General features: G+C 43.7%; 2 protein-coding genes across 4 annotated transcripts in view; one reads left to right on the top strand and one right to left on the bottom strand.

Moving 5' to 3' along the window:
• Positions 1–16,006, bottom strand: part of UBAP2 (ubiquitin associated protein 2) — a 181,886-nt gene that overhangs the window by 97,509 nt on the left and 68,371 nt on the right. For 2 of the 3 annotated variants that reach the window (XM_065657912.1, XM_065657911.1), the window contains exons 16-21: positions 15,927–15,966; positions 12,252–12,435; positions 7,974–8,040; positions 6,390–6,585; positions 5,033–5,124; positions 4,179–4,229 (exon numbers count right to left, since the gene is read on the bottom strand). In XM_065657912.1, the coding sequence (XP_065513984.1) occupies positions 4,179–4,229; positions 5,033–5,124; positions 6,390–6,585; positions 7,974–8,040; positions 12,252–12,435; positions 15,927–15,966 (630 nt within the window). The remainder of the gene's footprint in view (positions 1–4,178; positions 4,230–5,032; positions 5,125–6,389; positions 6,586–7,973; positions 8,041–12,251; positions 12,436–15,926; positions 15,967–16,006) is intronic. The other variant, XM_065657913.1, reaches the window with a different exon arrangement.
• LOC136002170 (interferon-like) lies at positions 660–1,232 on the top strand. Its single transcript, XM_065657006.1, has one exon. It carries the CDS (start codon positions 660–662, stop codon positions 1,230–1,232), a length of 573 nt encoding a protein of 190 aa, XP_065513078.1.

Here is a 16,006-nt window from a genome sequence, read left to right on the forward strand (position 1 = left end):
AAAAGACATCGCAGAAACTTCATCAAGAAACACTCGGTTGTTCAAGTCCTCAGACCCACGGCCACCTCCTCAAAGGACATCTGGACAGAGAGAGCTCCTGAGATTCCTGACACACATCTCGTAAAACCCCAGAATGAGAAAAGTAATGATGTAATTAAAAGGAAAAAGAAAATGATATAGAAAGCTAAACAGCCACAAAAACAATTGGAGTATTACACAAGGAAAAGAGACTAAGAAAGAAAGGGAAATTCAGTGAAACACAACAGGCACAAGCGCTCACGAGAGGAAAAGGAAAAACCACAAACACATCACCAGCAAGATGGCACCACGTGTCACCACCACCCCAGCGCTTTCGCATCCCCCGCTCAACCACCACTGCAGCCAACCTGCCCCCAGCACACCACCAGCAAAGCACCAACACCGCCCGCCCCACGCACGGACACCCCACCAACGCACTTCCCCAAGACCACCACAGCCACCAGCCACCGCTGGAAACCACAGCCGGAAACTCGCCGCCATCAGAAAGCCAGGAAGGGAAACCGCGGCAACACATAAAGCCAGCGAGCCAGCAGCAGCCCAAGCACAGCGCCCACCCGCACCACCAGCCAGCCTGACCGGGCTCCTGCCCAGCACCACCCAGCAGCACCCACAGCCCCACCATGGCTGCGCCCGACACCCCACGGCCCCGCCTGCCGCACGGCGCCCCGGCGCTCCTGCTCCTCCTCACGGCTCTCGCCACCGCCACCGCCTGCCACCACCTGCGGCCCCGCCACGCCACCTTCCCCTGGGACAGCCTCCAGCTCCTCCAGGCCATGGCTCCCAGCCCCACACAGCCCTGCCACCGCCAGCACGCGCCCTCCTTCCCCGACACCCTCCTCAACGCCCCCCGCTCGCAACAACCCGCCGCCGCCCTCGCCATCCTCCAGCACCTCTTGCAAATCCTCAGCAGCAACAACATCCCCCAGCACTGGCACCACCAGCCACGGGACCACCTCCTCAACAGCCTCCAGCACCACAGCCAGCAGCTCCAGCACTGCCTGACACACAACAGGACGCTCTTCAGAAGGCAAGGGCCCCGCAACCTGCTGCTCACCATCCACAAATACTTTGGGGACATCCAGGACTTCCTCCGCAACCACAGTTACAGCGCCTGCGCCTGGGACCACGTCCGCCTCCAAGCTCACGACTGCTTCCAGCACCTCCACAACCTCACCAGCACCACCCCCAATTAGACCAACGACCCCCAACAACCCGCACGGCCCCATGCACACCACCCTCGCCACCGCTGGACCACCGCCCCATCCCACCTCCATCCTCACGCCCCCTGACCCACCGCAAGAGCTGCTGCCACAACGGCCCTGCACCCCCAGCCTCCACCCACCGCCCCCCTATTTATACACCTTCCTTTATTTATTTGGACAATGCTTTCTCTCTATTTATTCAACACTAAATAAAGACCTGCTGCAAAAAGCTTGCCGGTGCCTCTCGTCTCAGAAGCACAGCAACAAACCTTTGGGCTGGGGGAAGCCCCCTCCATTCAGCACCTACCCCAACCCCACTCCAAACTGGGCTCTGCACAGCCCCTGCCCACTCCCCTCTTTGGCACCTCCCCATGGAGGCTCTTTCCTCAACCTCCTGGGAAAAATTCTGCTCAGGGTTTAGTCATGTAGGAGAGGCATTACAGCGATTGGTTTAATCCTGCCATTTCAGGCCTTCTTTATGACAATTCCTGTACTCTGCCTGAAAACACCCTTCAGTAGCATTTATTCTAGGGCAACACAGATAAGGTATGAATCGTTATATTTTCTCTTTTTCAGCTTTACTCTTGGACTTCGTTGTCAGTTTAAGAAATATTTTTGTCCATTTGATTTATTTATTTTAGATTAGGTATTACCCATTGATTTTTTTCTCTGCATTTGCTGTCACTACTTGCTAAACAACATCAAGAATACTCATCTCCTGGCCTCTCGGAACCAAACCTCACTTCCTAGAGGCATGCCCTGCGCCTGCACCAGCCCCAGCATGGCCCTGTGGTACAGCTACATGAAAAAGCACTCGTGCCCAGAGGGCAATAGAAATTTGAGTGAACAGATCAGAAGCGTAGGGTGATAGAAGTTGAACAGCACTCCCAGAAAATATTTGAGTCCTTCCAGTGTAACCATGTGTATTGAGTTTGCATAGAAAGGTATTTGTGGTGAGGTGGCTACAGGAGCAGCTTCTCCAAGAAGCTGCTAGAAGCTTCCCTTATGTCCAACAGAGCAAATGCGAGCTAGCTCCAAGAGATGGACTCGCCACTGGCTAAGGAGAAGTGACTGTGGTAGCACCTCTGTGATAACATATTTAAGAAGCAGGGGAAAAAACGCATGCAACAGCAATTACAGCAGGATAGAGGTATGAGAATGTGAGAAAAAACAGCCCTGCAGACACCAAGGTCAGTGAAGAAGGAGGGAAAGAGGTGCTCCAGGTGCCGGAGCAGAGATTCCCTGGCAGCTTGTGGTGCAGACCATGGTGAGGCCGGCTGTGCCCCTGCCGCCATGGAGGTCCATGGTGGAATCAGATCTCCACATGCAGCCTGAGCAGATGGATGTGCCTGAAGGAGGCTGTGACCCCACAGGGGAGCCAGGCTCGAGCAGTCAGTTCCTGAAGGGCTGCACCCTGTGGAAGAAGCACACACTGGAGCAGTTCATAAGGAACTGCAGCCCGTGGGAAGGACCCATGTTGCAGAAGTTAGTGGAGGGCTATCTCCTGTGGGAAGGATCTCAAGCTGGAGCAGGAGAAGAGGGTGAGGAGGAAGGAGCAGCAGAGATGTTTGATGAACTGACCGCAATCCCCACACCTTGTCAGTCTGTGCTGCTCAGAGGGAGGAGTTAGAGAAAACCAAGAGTGAAACAGCCTATGAAGAAGTAAGGGATGAGAGGAAACACTTTCTAAGATTTGGGTTTATTTTTCATTATCCTACTCCGATTTGACTGGTAATAAATATATTTTCCCCACTCAAGTCTATTTTGCCCATGACGGGCAACCTCTCCCTGTCCTTATTTCAACCCACGAGCCTTTAGTTATATTTTTTCCTCTCCCTTGCCCAGCTGAGGAGGGGGAGTCACGGAGCAGTCTGGTGGGCACTTGGCATTCAGCCAGGGTCAACACACCACACCATGTCTCTCCTGGTCCCAGAACTGCAAATACTTTGTTGTTTCTTTGTTGTTTTGCTGCTCTGAAAATAATCCCATTCATCTCAGCCAACAATTCTTCCAAGAATCATGCTTTCATCAGGTAGTTAAATTCTTCATTAATGCACTCAACATTTTTTTTTTTAATTCAGGATGTACAGCTGGACAGGGTTTTGTCTGCGACACCCATGTACTCACCTTTGACTATCTGACTCTGGCTGTCTCCAGACTCCAAATGGAAGACCTGGTACTGACTTGGAGCTTTAACTATGGCATTCATCCAGTGATATTCCCTTTCCAAATCACTTCTCATTGCTCCATTTCTGCCTCTCCAGATACACAGCATCACTTAATCCTGTGACTTTTCTCAGTTACATACTACCAAACTTTCACTCCAAGAGCCTTATCCTGGTTTTCTGAAAACAAAATTCTTTACCTTTCTGCAATCTAGGCTAAGCGTATCTTTGTGGATCTGTCTGGGAGCTCAGCGTCTCACACACCATTTACATTCTGGATCTAGGTAAGGAAGAAAACTTCATACACTCTCCCTCCTGCAGCTGACCTGCATTTGTTGTCATGATGCATACACAAAGATCTCCACCTGTGAGCACCTTCAAAACCTGTCCAATGCACCTACTGGCTGCCACTTTGTGTACCTCCAGTTCGACCCCACCTCTTGGTAAAAGAAAACATTCATACTCAGATTTCGACGAGGTTTGACAAGATACCATTCTGTTACTACGACAACTAAAAATTTCTCCACTCAAAAGCAGAGAGCACACTTGCTTCTCTTTCCAGAATTTGCAGATGGACAAATGCACAATGCAACAGTTGCTCTATATCAATTTATACCACTAAACACACTAGTTTTGGATATTTAAAAAACCCAGAACAGAGAACATAAGGATAAGCTCTTAATCACCATCAAATGAAACAATTTGTGTTTCATAAGTGATCAACAACAAAACTAACTTGTTTAAAATTAAATAAACTAAACTATTTACTTACCATTGGCAGCCTGGATTGAAGCATCTGGAGATCATCATAACCATAAATCTGCTTAAAGACAGATTAAAATATAACATCATTATAACACTTTTCTCTGATGCTCAACAATTTGGGCCTATTAACACAGTTTGACAGTCTGTTTTAAAGGTGTACAGCTACACATTGCACTGTGCCATCATGGCATGCTAGAGCACTCAAAGGCAAGTAGAGCTAAGCTTAAAATGGCGTGTCACTCATTGTTTCTCGGTGACAGCAGTCCTCTGAGAAGAGTTTGACTGTCCCATCTTCAATACCATTTTCACAGATGCATCATTCATCAACTTGTGAAACATCTTTAGGGCACTTAGTTTTGGGAGTAAGAGCAACAGCCTTCTTTGCTTCAATCACTACTTCTGATAACAGCAGAATTTAAGATTTAATGACTAGACCACAAAACAATCCATGGTATCCCCTCACAGTCAGTGAGATACAGAAAGATGATTAGAATGAAGTTTCTGATTCAAAAAACAGATAATCAAAAATACGTCGATCCTGGACAGACATCACAAAGCTAAGTGCAGACTTTCAAAGTATGACAGAAGACAGGACACATGGCACATTTCAGCCACCACTATAGCAAATCTATTCCGGTAACACAAACCTGCATGGGTCTAATTTTACTCAAAGGGCCTAAAATCTGATAGTTTGTTACCAACAGTAAACCTCCACTGAATATATTTCACATATTTTTCAGCATTTGGTACAAGAATTCCAGGTGCAACACATGCCAACAAAAATGCCTTGGCAGCAGGGCTGGAGGGCCCACTCGCACCAAGGATTAAGCAATCAAGGACAGGAACAATTAAATTGCTTACTGGGTAGGCAGGCAGAAGTCCTCCAGGTCCCACAATATACTGGTTATGCAACAAGGGTGGCACACCTTGGGGCAGGTTTGGGGGAGCTTTGCCTGTAGAATCAAAATACAGACACTTTAACAAGCCTTTAGAAAAGGCTTCAGCATTGAGACAAGATAGCTCACAAGCCCTGGCGACTGTGCTGCCATAGCTTGTAAAGAGCAGAACTACATAGAAGAATTTTGTGCTGGTTGATGAAAATGCTCAAAATAACCTGAAGAGTTTAACCATGCCTCAAGAAAGGGAAAGCTCAGGCTACTTAAGATGGAAAACAGTCCCATCAGGGAACAGCCTGATTTTGTCACTAACTTTGTGCAAGAGGATTACAAAAATTACAGAAACTTCTCCTTTCCTCAGACCTTTCCTGAAGGCAAAATTTAGGCATTGTTCTCAATCTAAGAGGAAATTCTCTCATTTTCTGCTCTGTCAAACACATTCTCCCTTATCATCAGCAATAGACTGGAAAGCACCAAATGTCACCAGCGTAATTTATTGGGGTGACTTATTGCAGCTGGGAATAGCAGAGAGAACATTGCAACAGTTTCAGTTGCCTCCAAAAAGCAGCGCTAGGAAGCAGAAGAGTAAAACAAAAAGACAAACGCACTTTGGCCAGTCATCAGACACTTCATTTACAAGGTATAGGAATGACAAATGAGAAATCCTCTGTAAGTAAGTTTGATCTTAATATTTAAATCACTCACTTCACTCCATAGGATTTCATTTTAGCAGTTCAGGTTGATTAGAGAAGCAAGAGAGAATTTAGCATTGCTTCCGCTTCAGTGCAAGAAGCCTCCCCACTGTCTCTCTTTGCGGACCCTTTTTCTGAAGTGCTATTTGCTGTGGAATGACCCAGACATCAGATACTTCTTTCCTTTTTGTAGATCTGGCACTAGGGATGTGGCATACGATAATGACGACACTGCAGTATATTTTGATACTGCCACATGAATTCAAGTCACAGAGAAGACTGAAATTAAAGCCAATGGGAACGCGGAGCCAAGAGCTGATCACAACCTGGAATACAAACTGGGCGAATCTCCTAGCCCAGAACTTCTAAAGTCAGAGCTGTTCTAGTGTCTATTTATAAAACTCTTTGGGGATGGAATGTGCTATATAAATGCCACATAACACTCTAACAAGTGTTGCAAATACACAAAACCAGGCAACTTTATTTTATGCACCAGCAAATAAATCACGCTGAAAATGCTAATCAAAAGTGTGGATTTCTTAGCATAGTTATGGCTGGTGAGATGCTCAACTGACAGCCCTGCTGAGTGAAGTCCTTTGTCTATTCACGTGATCTGTTAATATTGCAAACCTGAAGACACTAAGGGAGCTGCCCGCGTGGTGGCAGCTGGTATAGACACACTGGTAACGCTCAGGCCAAGGCTGTTTGTAGTGTTCATACTGCTTGCCATGCTGACAACCGAAGAGGTGGTGCTAGTGGCTGAAGTTGAAGCAGTTGAAAAGGTTGTCGAGGGCTGGAGCGAAGTTGTGTTCTCAACACTAGTGTGCTAGAAAGGAGACAAAAAGAATGAGGATCACATAGCAAATAAACCACAGTGAAAGATGCCGGGGGAAAAAAACAAAAACAAAAAAACAACACAACAATCTTTTAAGTTACGGCAGCGCATGCAAAAGAAACAAACATGCATGACCTGCGTACCAAGAAAGCAACTAAGTTGCACGATTGTGGTTTTTAAGTATTCAAAGAAAATTACTACATGAGAGCTAAATTCAAACCACTAGATCATCACAAAATTATACCCCAGTAACTCAAATGTCACTCCACTGCATTATTTCATGCCCTTTGTTTGTATACTTCTAAAGCTAATACTTGCTATGGTAAATAAACTCCTGTATTCTTCCAAATGACAATATTTCAAAATACAGGACACTGCTATCGTGGTTTCCTCAATGCACATATAGGATTTAAAGAGTTAAACTGCAATGCCCCACAACAGAGTCAATGTGGCAAACTGAAACGCAAACCAGATGTATTACAGGAACACATGAGGATAAAGGAGTTCCCGGTTTGAATCCAGCACAATACAGTGCCTCAGCTGTAAACCAATCACACTTGCAAAAAAGCATCAACACCACACAGAAGCCAAAACAACTCTGACAACAGAAAAGAAGGACATTCAGTGTGAATTTTTAACTTACATATTCAGTAGCAATGGAGCATTACAAACCAAAATACAGGCATAAAGAAAAGCAGCAACATATCTGCACAGCCCAGCTGGGATTGTACAGAAATAGTCCACCACAGAAAAAGGCAGTGTCTCTCTGACTTTCGTTTGTGCAACCTCAACTAGAGAGCTGTGTTCACTACCATTTGCCTTGTTATCTCAAATGCATTAAATACTCAGGTAACAACAATGCCACATGGTGAACTCTAAAATCAACTGTCATGAGGTATTTGTCAAGACATGTATCATTCCATCACCCACATTTTGCTAGCTAACCTATCCAGTGGAGAATTCTAACAGTCCAAATTTTGGAGCAGTTTAGAGGCACTTCTAAAGTTGTGTTGTTTTGTCGTGAGGTTTTTTTTGTTGTGTTGTTTGTTTTTGTGTTGTGGTTTTTGTTGTTGTTTTCTTTTAATAATAAATTTGTTTTAGGAAATTATTTCTTTATTCCATCCCCCCCTGCTGGCATGAAAATTTCCCTTGCACTTGTGTGACTTGCAAGTTTCTGTAATAGCTACTCCTGACCTAGTACAAATCACAAGTGGTAATGACTTGTTTACCACTAGATGGCTGGTAGCCCTTCTTGCCTCAGATAAGACTCTTCTTTTGGTTCTTCATGTACTGCATGCAATGAACTTTACGACAAGGTTTGAATCATCAGATAAACTGACTATATGCCAAACATCTGTTGAAATACAAACAGGACTTACTGCATGTGATGTGCCTGAAGACAACACTGAGGCAGGGGAGAGGCTGCTCTGATGATTGGAAAGGGAGCTAGAAAGAAATTGCAAAGAATAAAATTAATTTCTCCTAGAACTATTTTTAATATATATCTATGTATATGAATACATATATATATATATATATATATATATACACGAACATCGAGCAGGTAGTAGGATATTAGGTAAGGAATAAAAATTGTAGGTGTGTGTATATACTTATAACTGATATCCTGCTCTGTGTGCATAAGTAAAAAAATTCTGTAGGGTGTATGTATATATATACACACATACACACCTCCATGCATATATACGTGTGTGTATATACACACAACCCTACAGGCATTTTTTCCTTTAACTGATATCCTACTACCTTTTAATGAAAAAATCTGAAGTACAGAGACAACTATTGCTAAGAATAAACACCTAAACCACCATTCATTTGTATTTATCAATTTACCATACTTTTAAAAAAAGCCAACAGTAGTTGCTTCAGGAATTATGTAGCAATGACTCCAAGACTTATGAAGTCCAAAATCAGAAGAAGGTTCACACAACAGACGGCCTGTTTGTCACTCTTTCTCTGAGCAACTGCTGCTGCCTGCCACAGGGCATACATACTAATTGGGTGAGGCAGCGCTTTGGTTTGACTCACTAAGGTATTTGTCACATTTTAACCTGCGTAACATTAGCTCAGCCCATGAGAACTGAAGGATATTTGCCCCATAACTCTGGCAAAAGCCCCAACACACTCTCAAAAGACAAGGCTCAAAAAACCCCCAGCAAATTACAAGCGTCTGTGAAAGCCTCAAAATTAGCCATAATACTACAGAATCTGGCAATTTAATCAAGAGTGGTTCATACCACTACATGTCACCACAAGCCATTTCCTCTTTGAAAAGTTAAATCAGAACTATCAGTTCACTTTTATACATACACCATAAAATATGTCAATAAAGAATCCTCTGCTGAAAAACATCTGCAGATAACTTTCTTTTAGCAAGCAGCTCTGCCTTAGCACCACCTTTTTTTCCCTGGCTGACCAGGCCTGTGAACTTTTGGCAGTAACAGCAGCAGCAGCACTCCTGTAATCCAAAGATTTTTAAGTGTCTCCCCGAAAGGTGACTGAAAATGGTTCTTAAATATTTACACTGACAACATACACCTTACATTTGAAGTTGTTGTGTTTTAACCCAGCAGGCAGCCAAACACCACACAGCTGTTCACTATCCCCCCACTCCCGCAAAGGGATGGGGGAGAAAATCAGGAAAAAAAGTTATTCAGGTAAAGACAGTTTAAGTAATAATGATGATAATAAAATATACAGAACAAGTGATGCACCATGCAACTGCTCACCACACACTGACTGATGCCCAGCCCATTCCCAAGTAATGCTTCCCCCAAGTTTGAATACTGAGTACGACATCGTATCACACGAGACACCCCTTTGGCCAGTCTGGGTCAGCTGTCCTGGCTGTGCCCCCTCTCCCAGCTTCTTGTGCACCTCACCTCTGGCAGAGCAGCATAAGCTGAAAAGTCCTTAGTTTGGGGTAAACACTGCTTAGCAAGAGCTGAAACATCCGTTTGTTACCAACATTATTCTCATCCTAAATCCAAAACACAGCACTATACCAGCTACTAGGAAGAAAAATATAATAACTCTGTCCCAGCTGAAACCAGGACAGAGGTCAAGATTGTAACTTACAGTACAGCAAGGAATGAAGAGAATGAACACTGAAGGCAAACAAAACAATGCCATAAAAAATAGGTACAGTTTGGTGCTTGAAAAGCCTCTCCTCAGGTGAAATCAGAAGCAAGAGAAATCCTAACTATAATAAATGGTTCGGTATTCTCTATGGGAATAGTTACAAGAAAACACAGCAGTTTTGATAAGAAAGCTGCAGGCTAAATTATATGCTGCAGGTATCATCTTTCCATAGCACTTGGTATCTGCCCAAAAGCATCAACCCTCCAACTAAGATTTCTACAAATGTACACAGCTTTTCAACAACTGTGGGGATTATGTTTCTAATGTGAATAGAATAAATCTTAGTATTTGACATATTTACCATTTTAGTCAAAAGAAAACACTAGTGTTTTAAAAGAATCAGCATGCCCTAACTGTGAAACAGGAAAAAAAAACTGGTATCCTATCAAATTAGTTTCTTAAACAAGCAAATACAATAGAAAGCTATTAAAACCCCAAGTCAACTAGTATAGCCTCAGGATGTCACCTGCCTTAGGATGAAGCTCTAGTAACAGGCACTAATAGAAGTCAGACAGATGGTGCAGATGAGCTAAGCTGTGCTGAGTGCAATGCCAGAATACAATACAATCATGGAACAGTTTGGTTTGGAAGGGACTTAAAAGATCATCTACTTCCAACCTCCCTGCCATGGGATCACTAGAGCAGTTTGCTCAGAGCCCCATCCAACCTGGCCTGGAACACTCACAAGGATGAGACATCCACAGCTTCTCTGGGCAGCTGTTCCAGTGTGTTCCCACCCTCACAGTGAAGAATTTCTTCCTTATATCTAATCTACCCTCTTTCAGTTTAAATCCATTATCCCTTGTCCTATCAACACACGCCCTTGTAAAAAGCTCCTCTCTGGCTTTCTTGTAGGTCCCCTGTAGGTACTGGAAGGCTGCTATAAAGTCTCCCCAGATTCTTCTCCAGCCTGAACAACCCCAACTCTCAGCCTTTCCTTATAGGAGAGGTGCTCTATCCCTTTGATCATCTTCATGGCCTCCTCTGGACTCACTCCAACAGGTTCATGTCCTTCTTATGTTGGTGGCCCCAGAGCTGGACACAGTACTCCTGGTAAGGTCTCACGGAAGTGGAGTAGAGAAGCCGAATCACCTCCCTCTACCAGCTAGTCATGTGTCTTTTGTTGCAGCCCAGGATATGGTTGCTTTTCTGGGCTGCAAGTGCACATTGCCGGGGTCATGTTGAGTTTCTTGTCAACAAACACTCCCAAGTCCTTCTCCTCAGGGCTGCTTCCAATCCATTTTCCACCCAGCCTGTATTTGTTCTTGGGATTGCCCTGACCTATGTGCAGGACCTTGAACTTCGCCTTCTTGAACTCCGTGACTTCCACATAGACCCATCTCTCCAGCCTGTCAAGGTCTCTCTGGTGGCACCCCTTCCCTCCAGCGTGCTGACCACAACCGCATGGCTTGGTGTTATCGGAAAACTTGCTGAGGGTCACTCAGTTCCACTGTCCATGTCACTGACAAAGACATTAAACAGCACTAGTTCCAATATCAACTCGTGAGGAATCCTACTTGTCACTGGTCTCCATTTGGACATTAAGCTGTCTTCCACAGCTTCTTGAGTGCAACCATCCAGTCAGTTCCTTATCCACTGAGTGGTTCATCCACTGAATCCATGTCTCTCCAACTCAGAGAGAAGAATGTCACACGGGACAGTGTCAAATGCTTTGCACAATCCAGGTAGATGACATCAGTTGCTCTTCCCTTATCCACAAGTGCTGAAAACCCCATCATAGAAGGTCACCAAGTCTGTCAGGTACTATTTGCCCTTAGTGAAGCCATGCTGGCTGTCACCAATCACCTCCTTGTTGTCCATGTACCTTGGCGCATAGTTTCCAGAAGGATTTGCTCCATGATCTTGCTGGGCACAGAGGTGAGACTCACGAGCCTGTAGTTCCCCAGGTCTTCCTTTTCTTTTTTTAATAATGGAAGTTATGTTTCCCCTTTTACAGTCACTGGGAACTTCACCAGACTTCCCCACACTGACACCAATCTGATATTTCAAAGCGTCTCAAAGAATGTCTTAGAAAAAGAAAAACCACACACTTCCCTTGTGGAATTATTTCTGGGTTTTAATTTTAAGAAATACAAATCTAAATGAAACTACAATATCTCAGAATTAGCCAGAAAGTAAACAGTTAAGGAATTATTTCAAACATATTACACTGAACAAACAGCAGGCACTAGGGCCAAAGTAGTAAAAACAAACTGGGGGAATCAATTTAGCTGGTATAACTGAAGCAAAAGTTGAAAAAGTTGTTTATATACCACGAAAACTCAAGGGCAGCAGCTGCTGTGTCATCAACAGGCAGCCCAGAGCTCATACTTTGCAAACAAAACCATCCTGTTCTCTTCTGGATCTCTCTCCCAATTCTAGTTAATATCAGAAAAGGGAACACCGGTGTCCGACAGTCCCATACACAATCACACTTATGTTTGCCCTTTCCCCAAAACTGAATTCCTTTCACTTTATCATAACTCCTACTGTACCTGCTTAACTGGGAAAGTGAGCTGCTGGCCAAATCACTGGACTGAGGCAAGCTGGGCAACGTTGGTGTGTGCTGTGATGCTGAAGGCAAAAGAGAAGCAGTGGTGGATATCACGCTAGGCAGAGAACCAACAGAAGGTAGTGAGGGAGAAGGCTCTGTCTTAGGTGCTGGAACTGACGAAGTAGCTGCAACAAATTAAGAAGAGGCATTCATAGACAAATTCCAGCACACCTAACAGCCCAGCCTGGATTCAGTAACTCAGTAGTACTCTCCCCTCAGTTTACAAAAACCTGACCATTAAGAACCAGTAACAGTATCAAGCAATCTGGCTATTAAGGAAAATTCAAACAGAATAGAACTATCATTTCTTCCCTTTAAGCTCTTCACCTACAATAGATTTAAAATTTTCACTGCTAGACATGTAGCAAACTACATTCTTCCGCACTTCACCTCCCACTATCTGGATTACTAGCTTTTGCTCACAAGTCAATACTAATTCAAAAATTTCTTGCATTTGGTTCTGCAAAAAGAAGTCACTAGCACCTTTCAAGGCACTGTACAAATCTACTTTTACCTACATCTCTGCTTCTTCATTCTAACCTACATGGCACCTTTGGTGATCGAGACTGAGATTAGTGGAGTACAAGGGCACATATAGCTTATCAGTTTGGAGTACCCCGTCAAATGTGTAATGCAGTAGAATAAAAGAAGCTACAATAAAAGTTCACAATTGAGCACAGCATTAAGCACTTTTAATGGCTAGAGAGTGGTCAAATATTGACTTACTTTATTTGATCTAGATAACAAAAAGTGTTTAGCTTTAATATTACTTTTTAGGCTACAAAGAATAAAACTTATTTACCACAGATGTGCCTTTCCAAAGAATCACTATAGTGTAATAAGACTCAACAACTCTACTGCCCAACATAATACCCAGCTGTTCCTACACTTATGTCTTGTCCTGCAACGATAATATAAAGAATTAGAGGCATTCACTCACCAATAAGACTCAGAAAGAATGTGGAGCCCTGACTTCTGCTGGGCCATGCTTCCTTACAACACCAGGGCCACTACCCAGTGGATCATCACTAATTTGCAACGCATGTTAAGACAGTTTTGGAATGGTCACCAAACAGAAGTCAGATATATACTTCGAAGATACTCATCCTGGTTTGTTACTGGTTATTTTGTATTTGGTTCATTATTAGTTTGGCTTCCTCACTAAATGACCCGAGTAAGGTTGCTGGATTGGGTGCTATACAAACAGAAATCAAGACGTCTTGACCTTGGCAATGAGGGTAACTGACAACAGGGAAAGAAATTCAAGTGACAAACAGAAACATAGTTACGAAGGCAGCAACTGTATCACCTGATACCTCCTGGCAAGATTCAAATAAGTAAAAAACATTTATAACTCTCAATACATTTAGAGCAGGTTTCCCTTCTAGACGTAAAAGTAGATGTCCTCAATACAAGGGACAAAATCACCATATTCATTAAGACCTCTTACAAGATGCCTGAACAGAGTGTGCAAGAGAAAGAAAACCAGGAGAAAAGTAGGACAGTTAGAATTATAACATCAGCCATGCTTTGAACTAAGGGTTTCGGAAGCATGAGATCTGGATATTAAAGCTCAACAACAGCCAAGATGAAAGATGAACAACCAGGAATATGATCGGCACATACAGAAGGGAAAAGGTCACTACTTTCAAAAATTATGAGAGAATTTCAAAGTAGTTTAGACATTCAAGAAGGGCAAGTGCAAGGTCCTGCACCTGGGTCAGGACAAGCCCTGGTATCAATACAGGCTGGCGGATGAGGGACCGAGAGCAGATCTGTGGAGGAAGACTTGGGGGTACTGGTGGATAAAAAATGGGATATGAGACGGCAATGTGGACTTGCAACCCAGCCAAATTATAACCTGGACTGCGTCAAAAGCAGCGTGGCTAACGGGTCGAGGGAGGTGATTCTGCCCCTCTGCTCCGCTCTGGTGAGACCCCACCTGCAGTCCTGCATCCAGGTCTGGAGCCCTCAGCACAGGACAGACATAGACCTGTTGGAGAGGGGCCAGACGAGCCACAGAAATTGTCTGGAACAGCTCTGCTGTGAGGACAGGCTGAGAGAGTTGGGGTTGTTCAGCCTGGAGAAGAGAAGGCTCTGGAGAGACCTTATTGTGGCCTTTCAGTACTTAAAAGGGGTGTGTAAGAAAGATAGAGACAGACTTTTTAGCAGGGCCTGTTACTATGGGACAAAGGGTGATAATTTTAAACTAAAAGAGGGGAGATTCAGACTAGACACAAAGAAGACATTTTCTACCATGAGGCTGGTGACACACTGGCCCAGGTTGCCCAGAGGGGTGGTGGATGCCCCATCCCTGGAGACATTCAAGGCCAGGCTGGACAGGGCTCTGAGCAAACTCATCTGGGTGAAGATGTCCCTGCTCATGGGAGGGCACTGGACCGGATGAGCTTTGAAAGTCCCTTCAAACCCAAACTATTGCATGGATGCACGAAATAGATATGTGGAAGAAGACTCATTCCAATTCATGTGCTTGGGATTCAGAAAATAAATGAGTGTTGTCAAAAGAGAGCTGGCATAGAAAAAGGAACTAATAAACCTGTTATAGAACAAGTGCAGAAATATCAGGAATTCTCAGATCTTGGTTTTCCATGGCAAAAAGACAAACCTTGTAGTGAATTTCATAAATTGCGTATTAGTTCTGTACACCAGAGTAAGAAAGTCTTCCACTCAAAAAGTTGTCTTTATATACAACAATCTTTTAAGAGGTAACTCTTCGGGCACATACACTCCTCCTGCTCATTTAAATTGAACTTGGCACTAACAAAAAACTGTTTACAGGTTTGAATACTCAAATTTCTTTCTACTCAGAGGCTTAAAAAAATGCTGCCCCACTAATTTCCTAACTGAAGAGATGTTTAAGAGGAAAATAGACCTAACACTGAAGTACTGGAATTCCAAGAGATGTTCATTCACGCTGCTGCCCTTGAAAATTTCCAGACCAACACAAAAGGTCAGCAGAGCTTTAATTATTTTAACTCCAGGAAGAGAGCTATAGGGGTACTACAAGTAAAATACGATATTAGAAAGAGGCCAAGATGAGGATAACAATAATGTCTTTATCAGAGCCAGTACTGTTATTCTTACTCCAGTGCAAAGCAGTGAACTACCCGGCAGAGGGAGCAGGTTAGTCACCCTTATTCCCCAGGGCCGTGTGATACGGCGCAGGTGAGAGGTAACAGTCAAACAATGTGACTGTTTGACTAGGGCTAAATGCTACTTGCAGCTTCCCTGTTGAGAACTGGGAAAATAAGTAAGAAATGTAATATTAAATTTTGACTTTTTAAAAAATTATTTTATACAAAATAATCTTGACAAATTAAAAAGAAAAAGCAGCTACAAAGCAGCCTCTCTAATTCTAAGACTGCTTAGAATTGCAGATCTAATAGGTCTGCTTTCATACTGCAGTTTTAGCCAAGAAGCAAGCAGTTTATTCTATGCAAACACAAAACAAACTCAAATGGGTCAGTCAAAAATTAGTCAGGGGAACAATATAAAACCTTAAACCAGATGTCACTGCTACAGCTGCACACACAGCAAGTATAATAGTAAGGAAAGATCAGAAAGTCCTGTGCACAACCAGGCTTTGTAAACTTACTGTCAGGAGTTGCCTGTGTTCTAGCACCGCTGTGCCCATTCTGTAAACAAAGGAGAAATGAATGAATAAATTATCTTAGA

The sequence above is a fragment of the Caloenas nicobarica genome, chromosome Z, assembly GCF_036013445.1.
Source record: "Caloenas nicobarica isolate bCalNic1 chromosome Z, bCalNic1.hap1, whole genome shotgun sequence".
Lineage (NCBI taxonomy): Eukaryota > Metazoa > Chordata > Aves > Columbiformes > Columbidae > Caloenas > Caloenas nicobarica.

Excerpts from the sequence above, each read along its gene's own strand:
- LOC136002170 (XM_065657006.1), top strand. The coding sequence starts at position 660 with ATGGCTGCGCCCGACACCCCACGGCCCCGCCTGCCGCACGGCGCCCCG.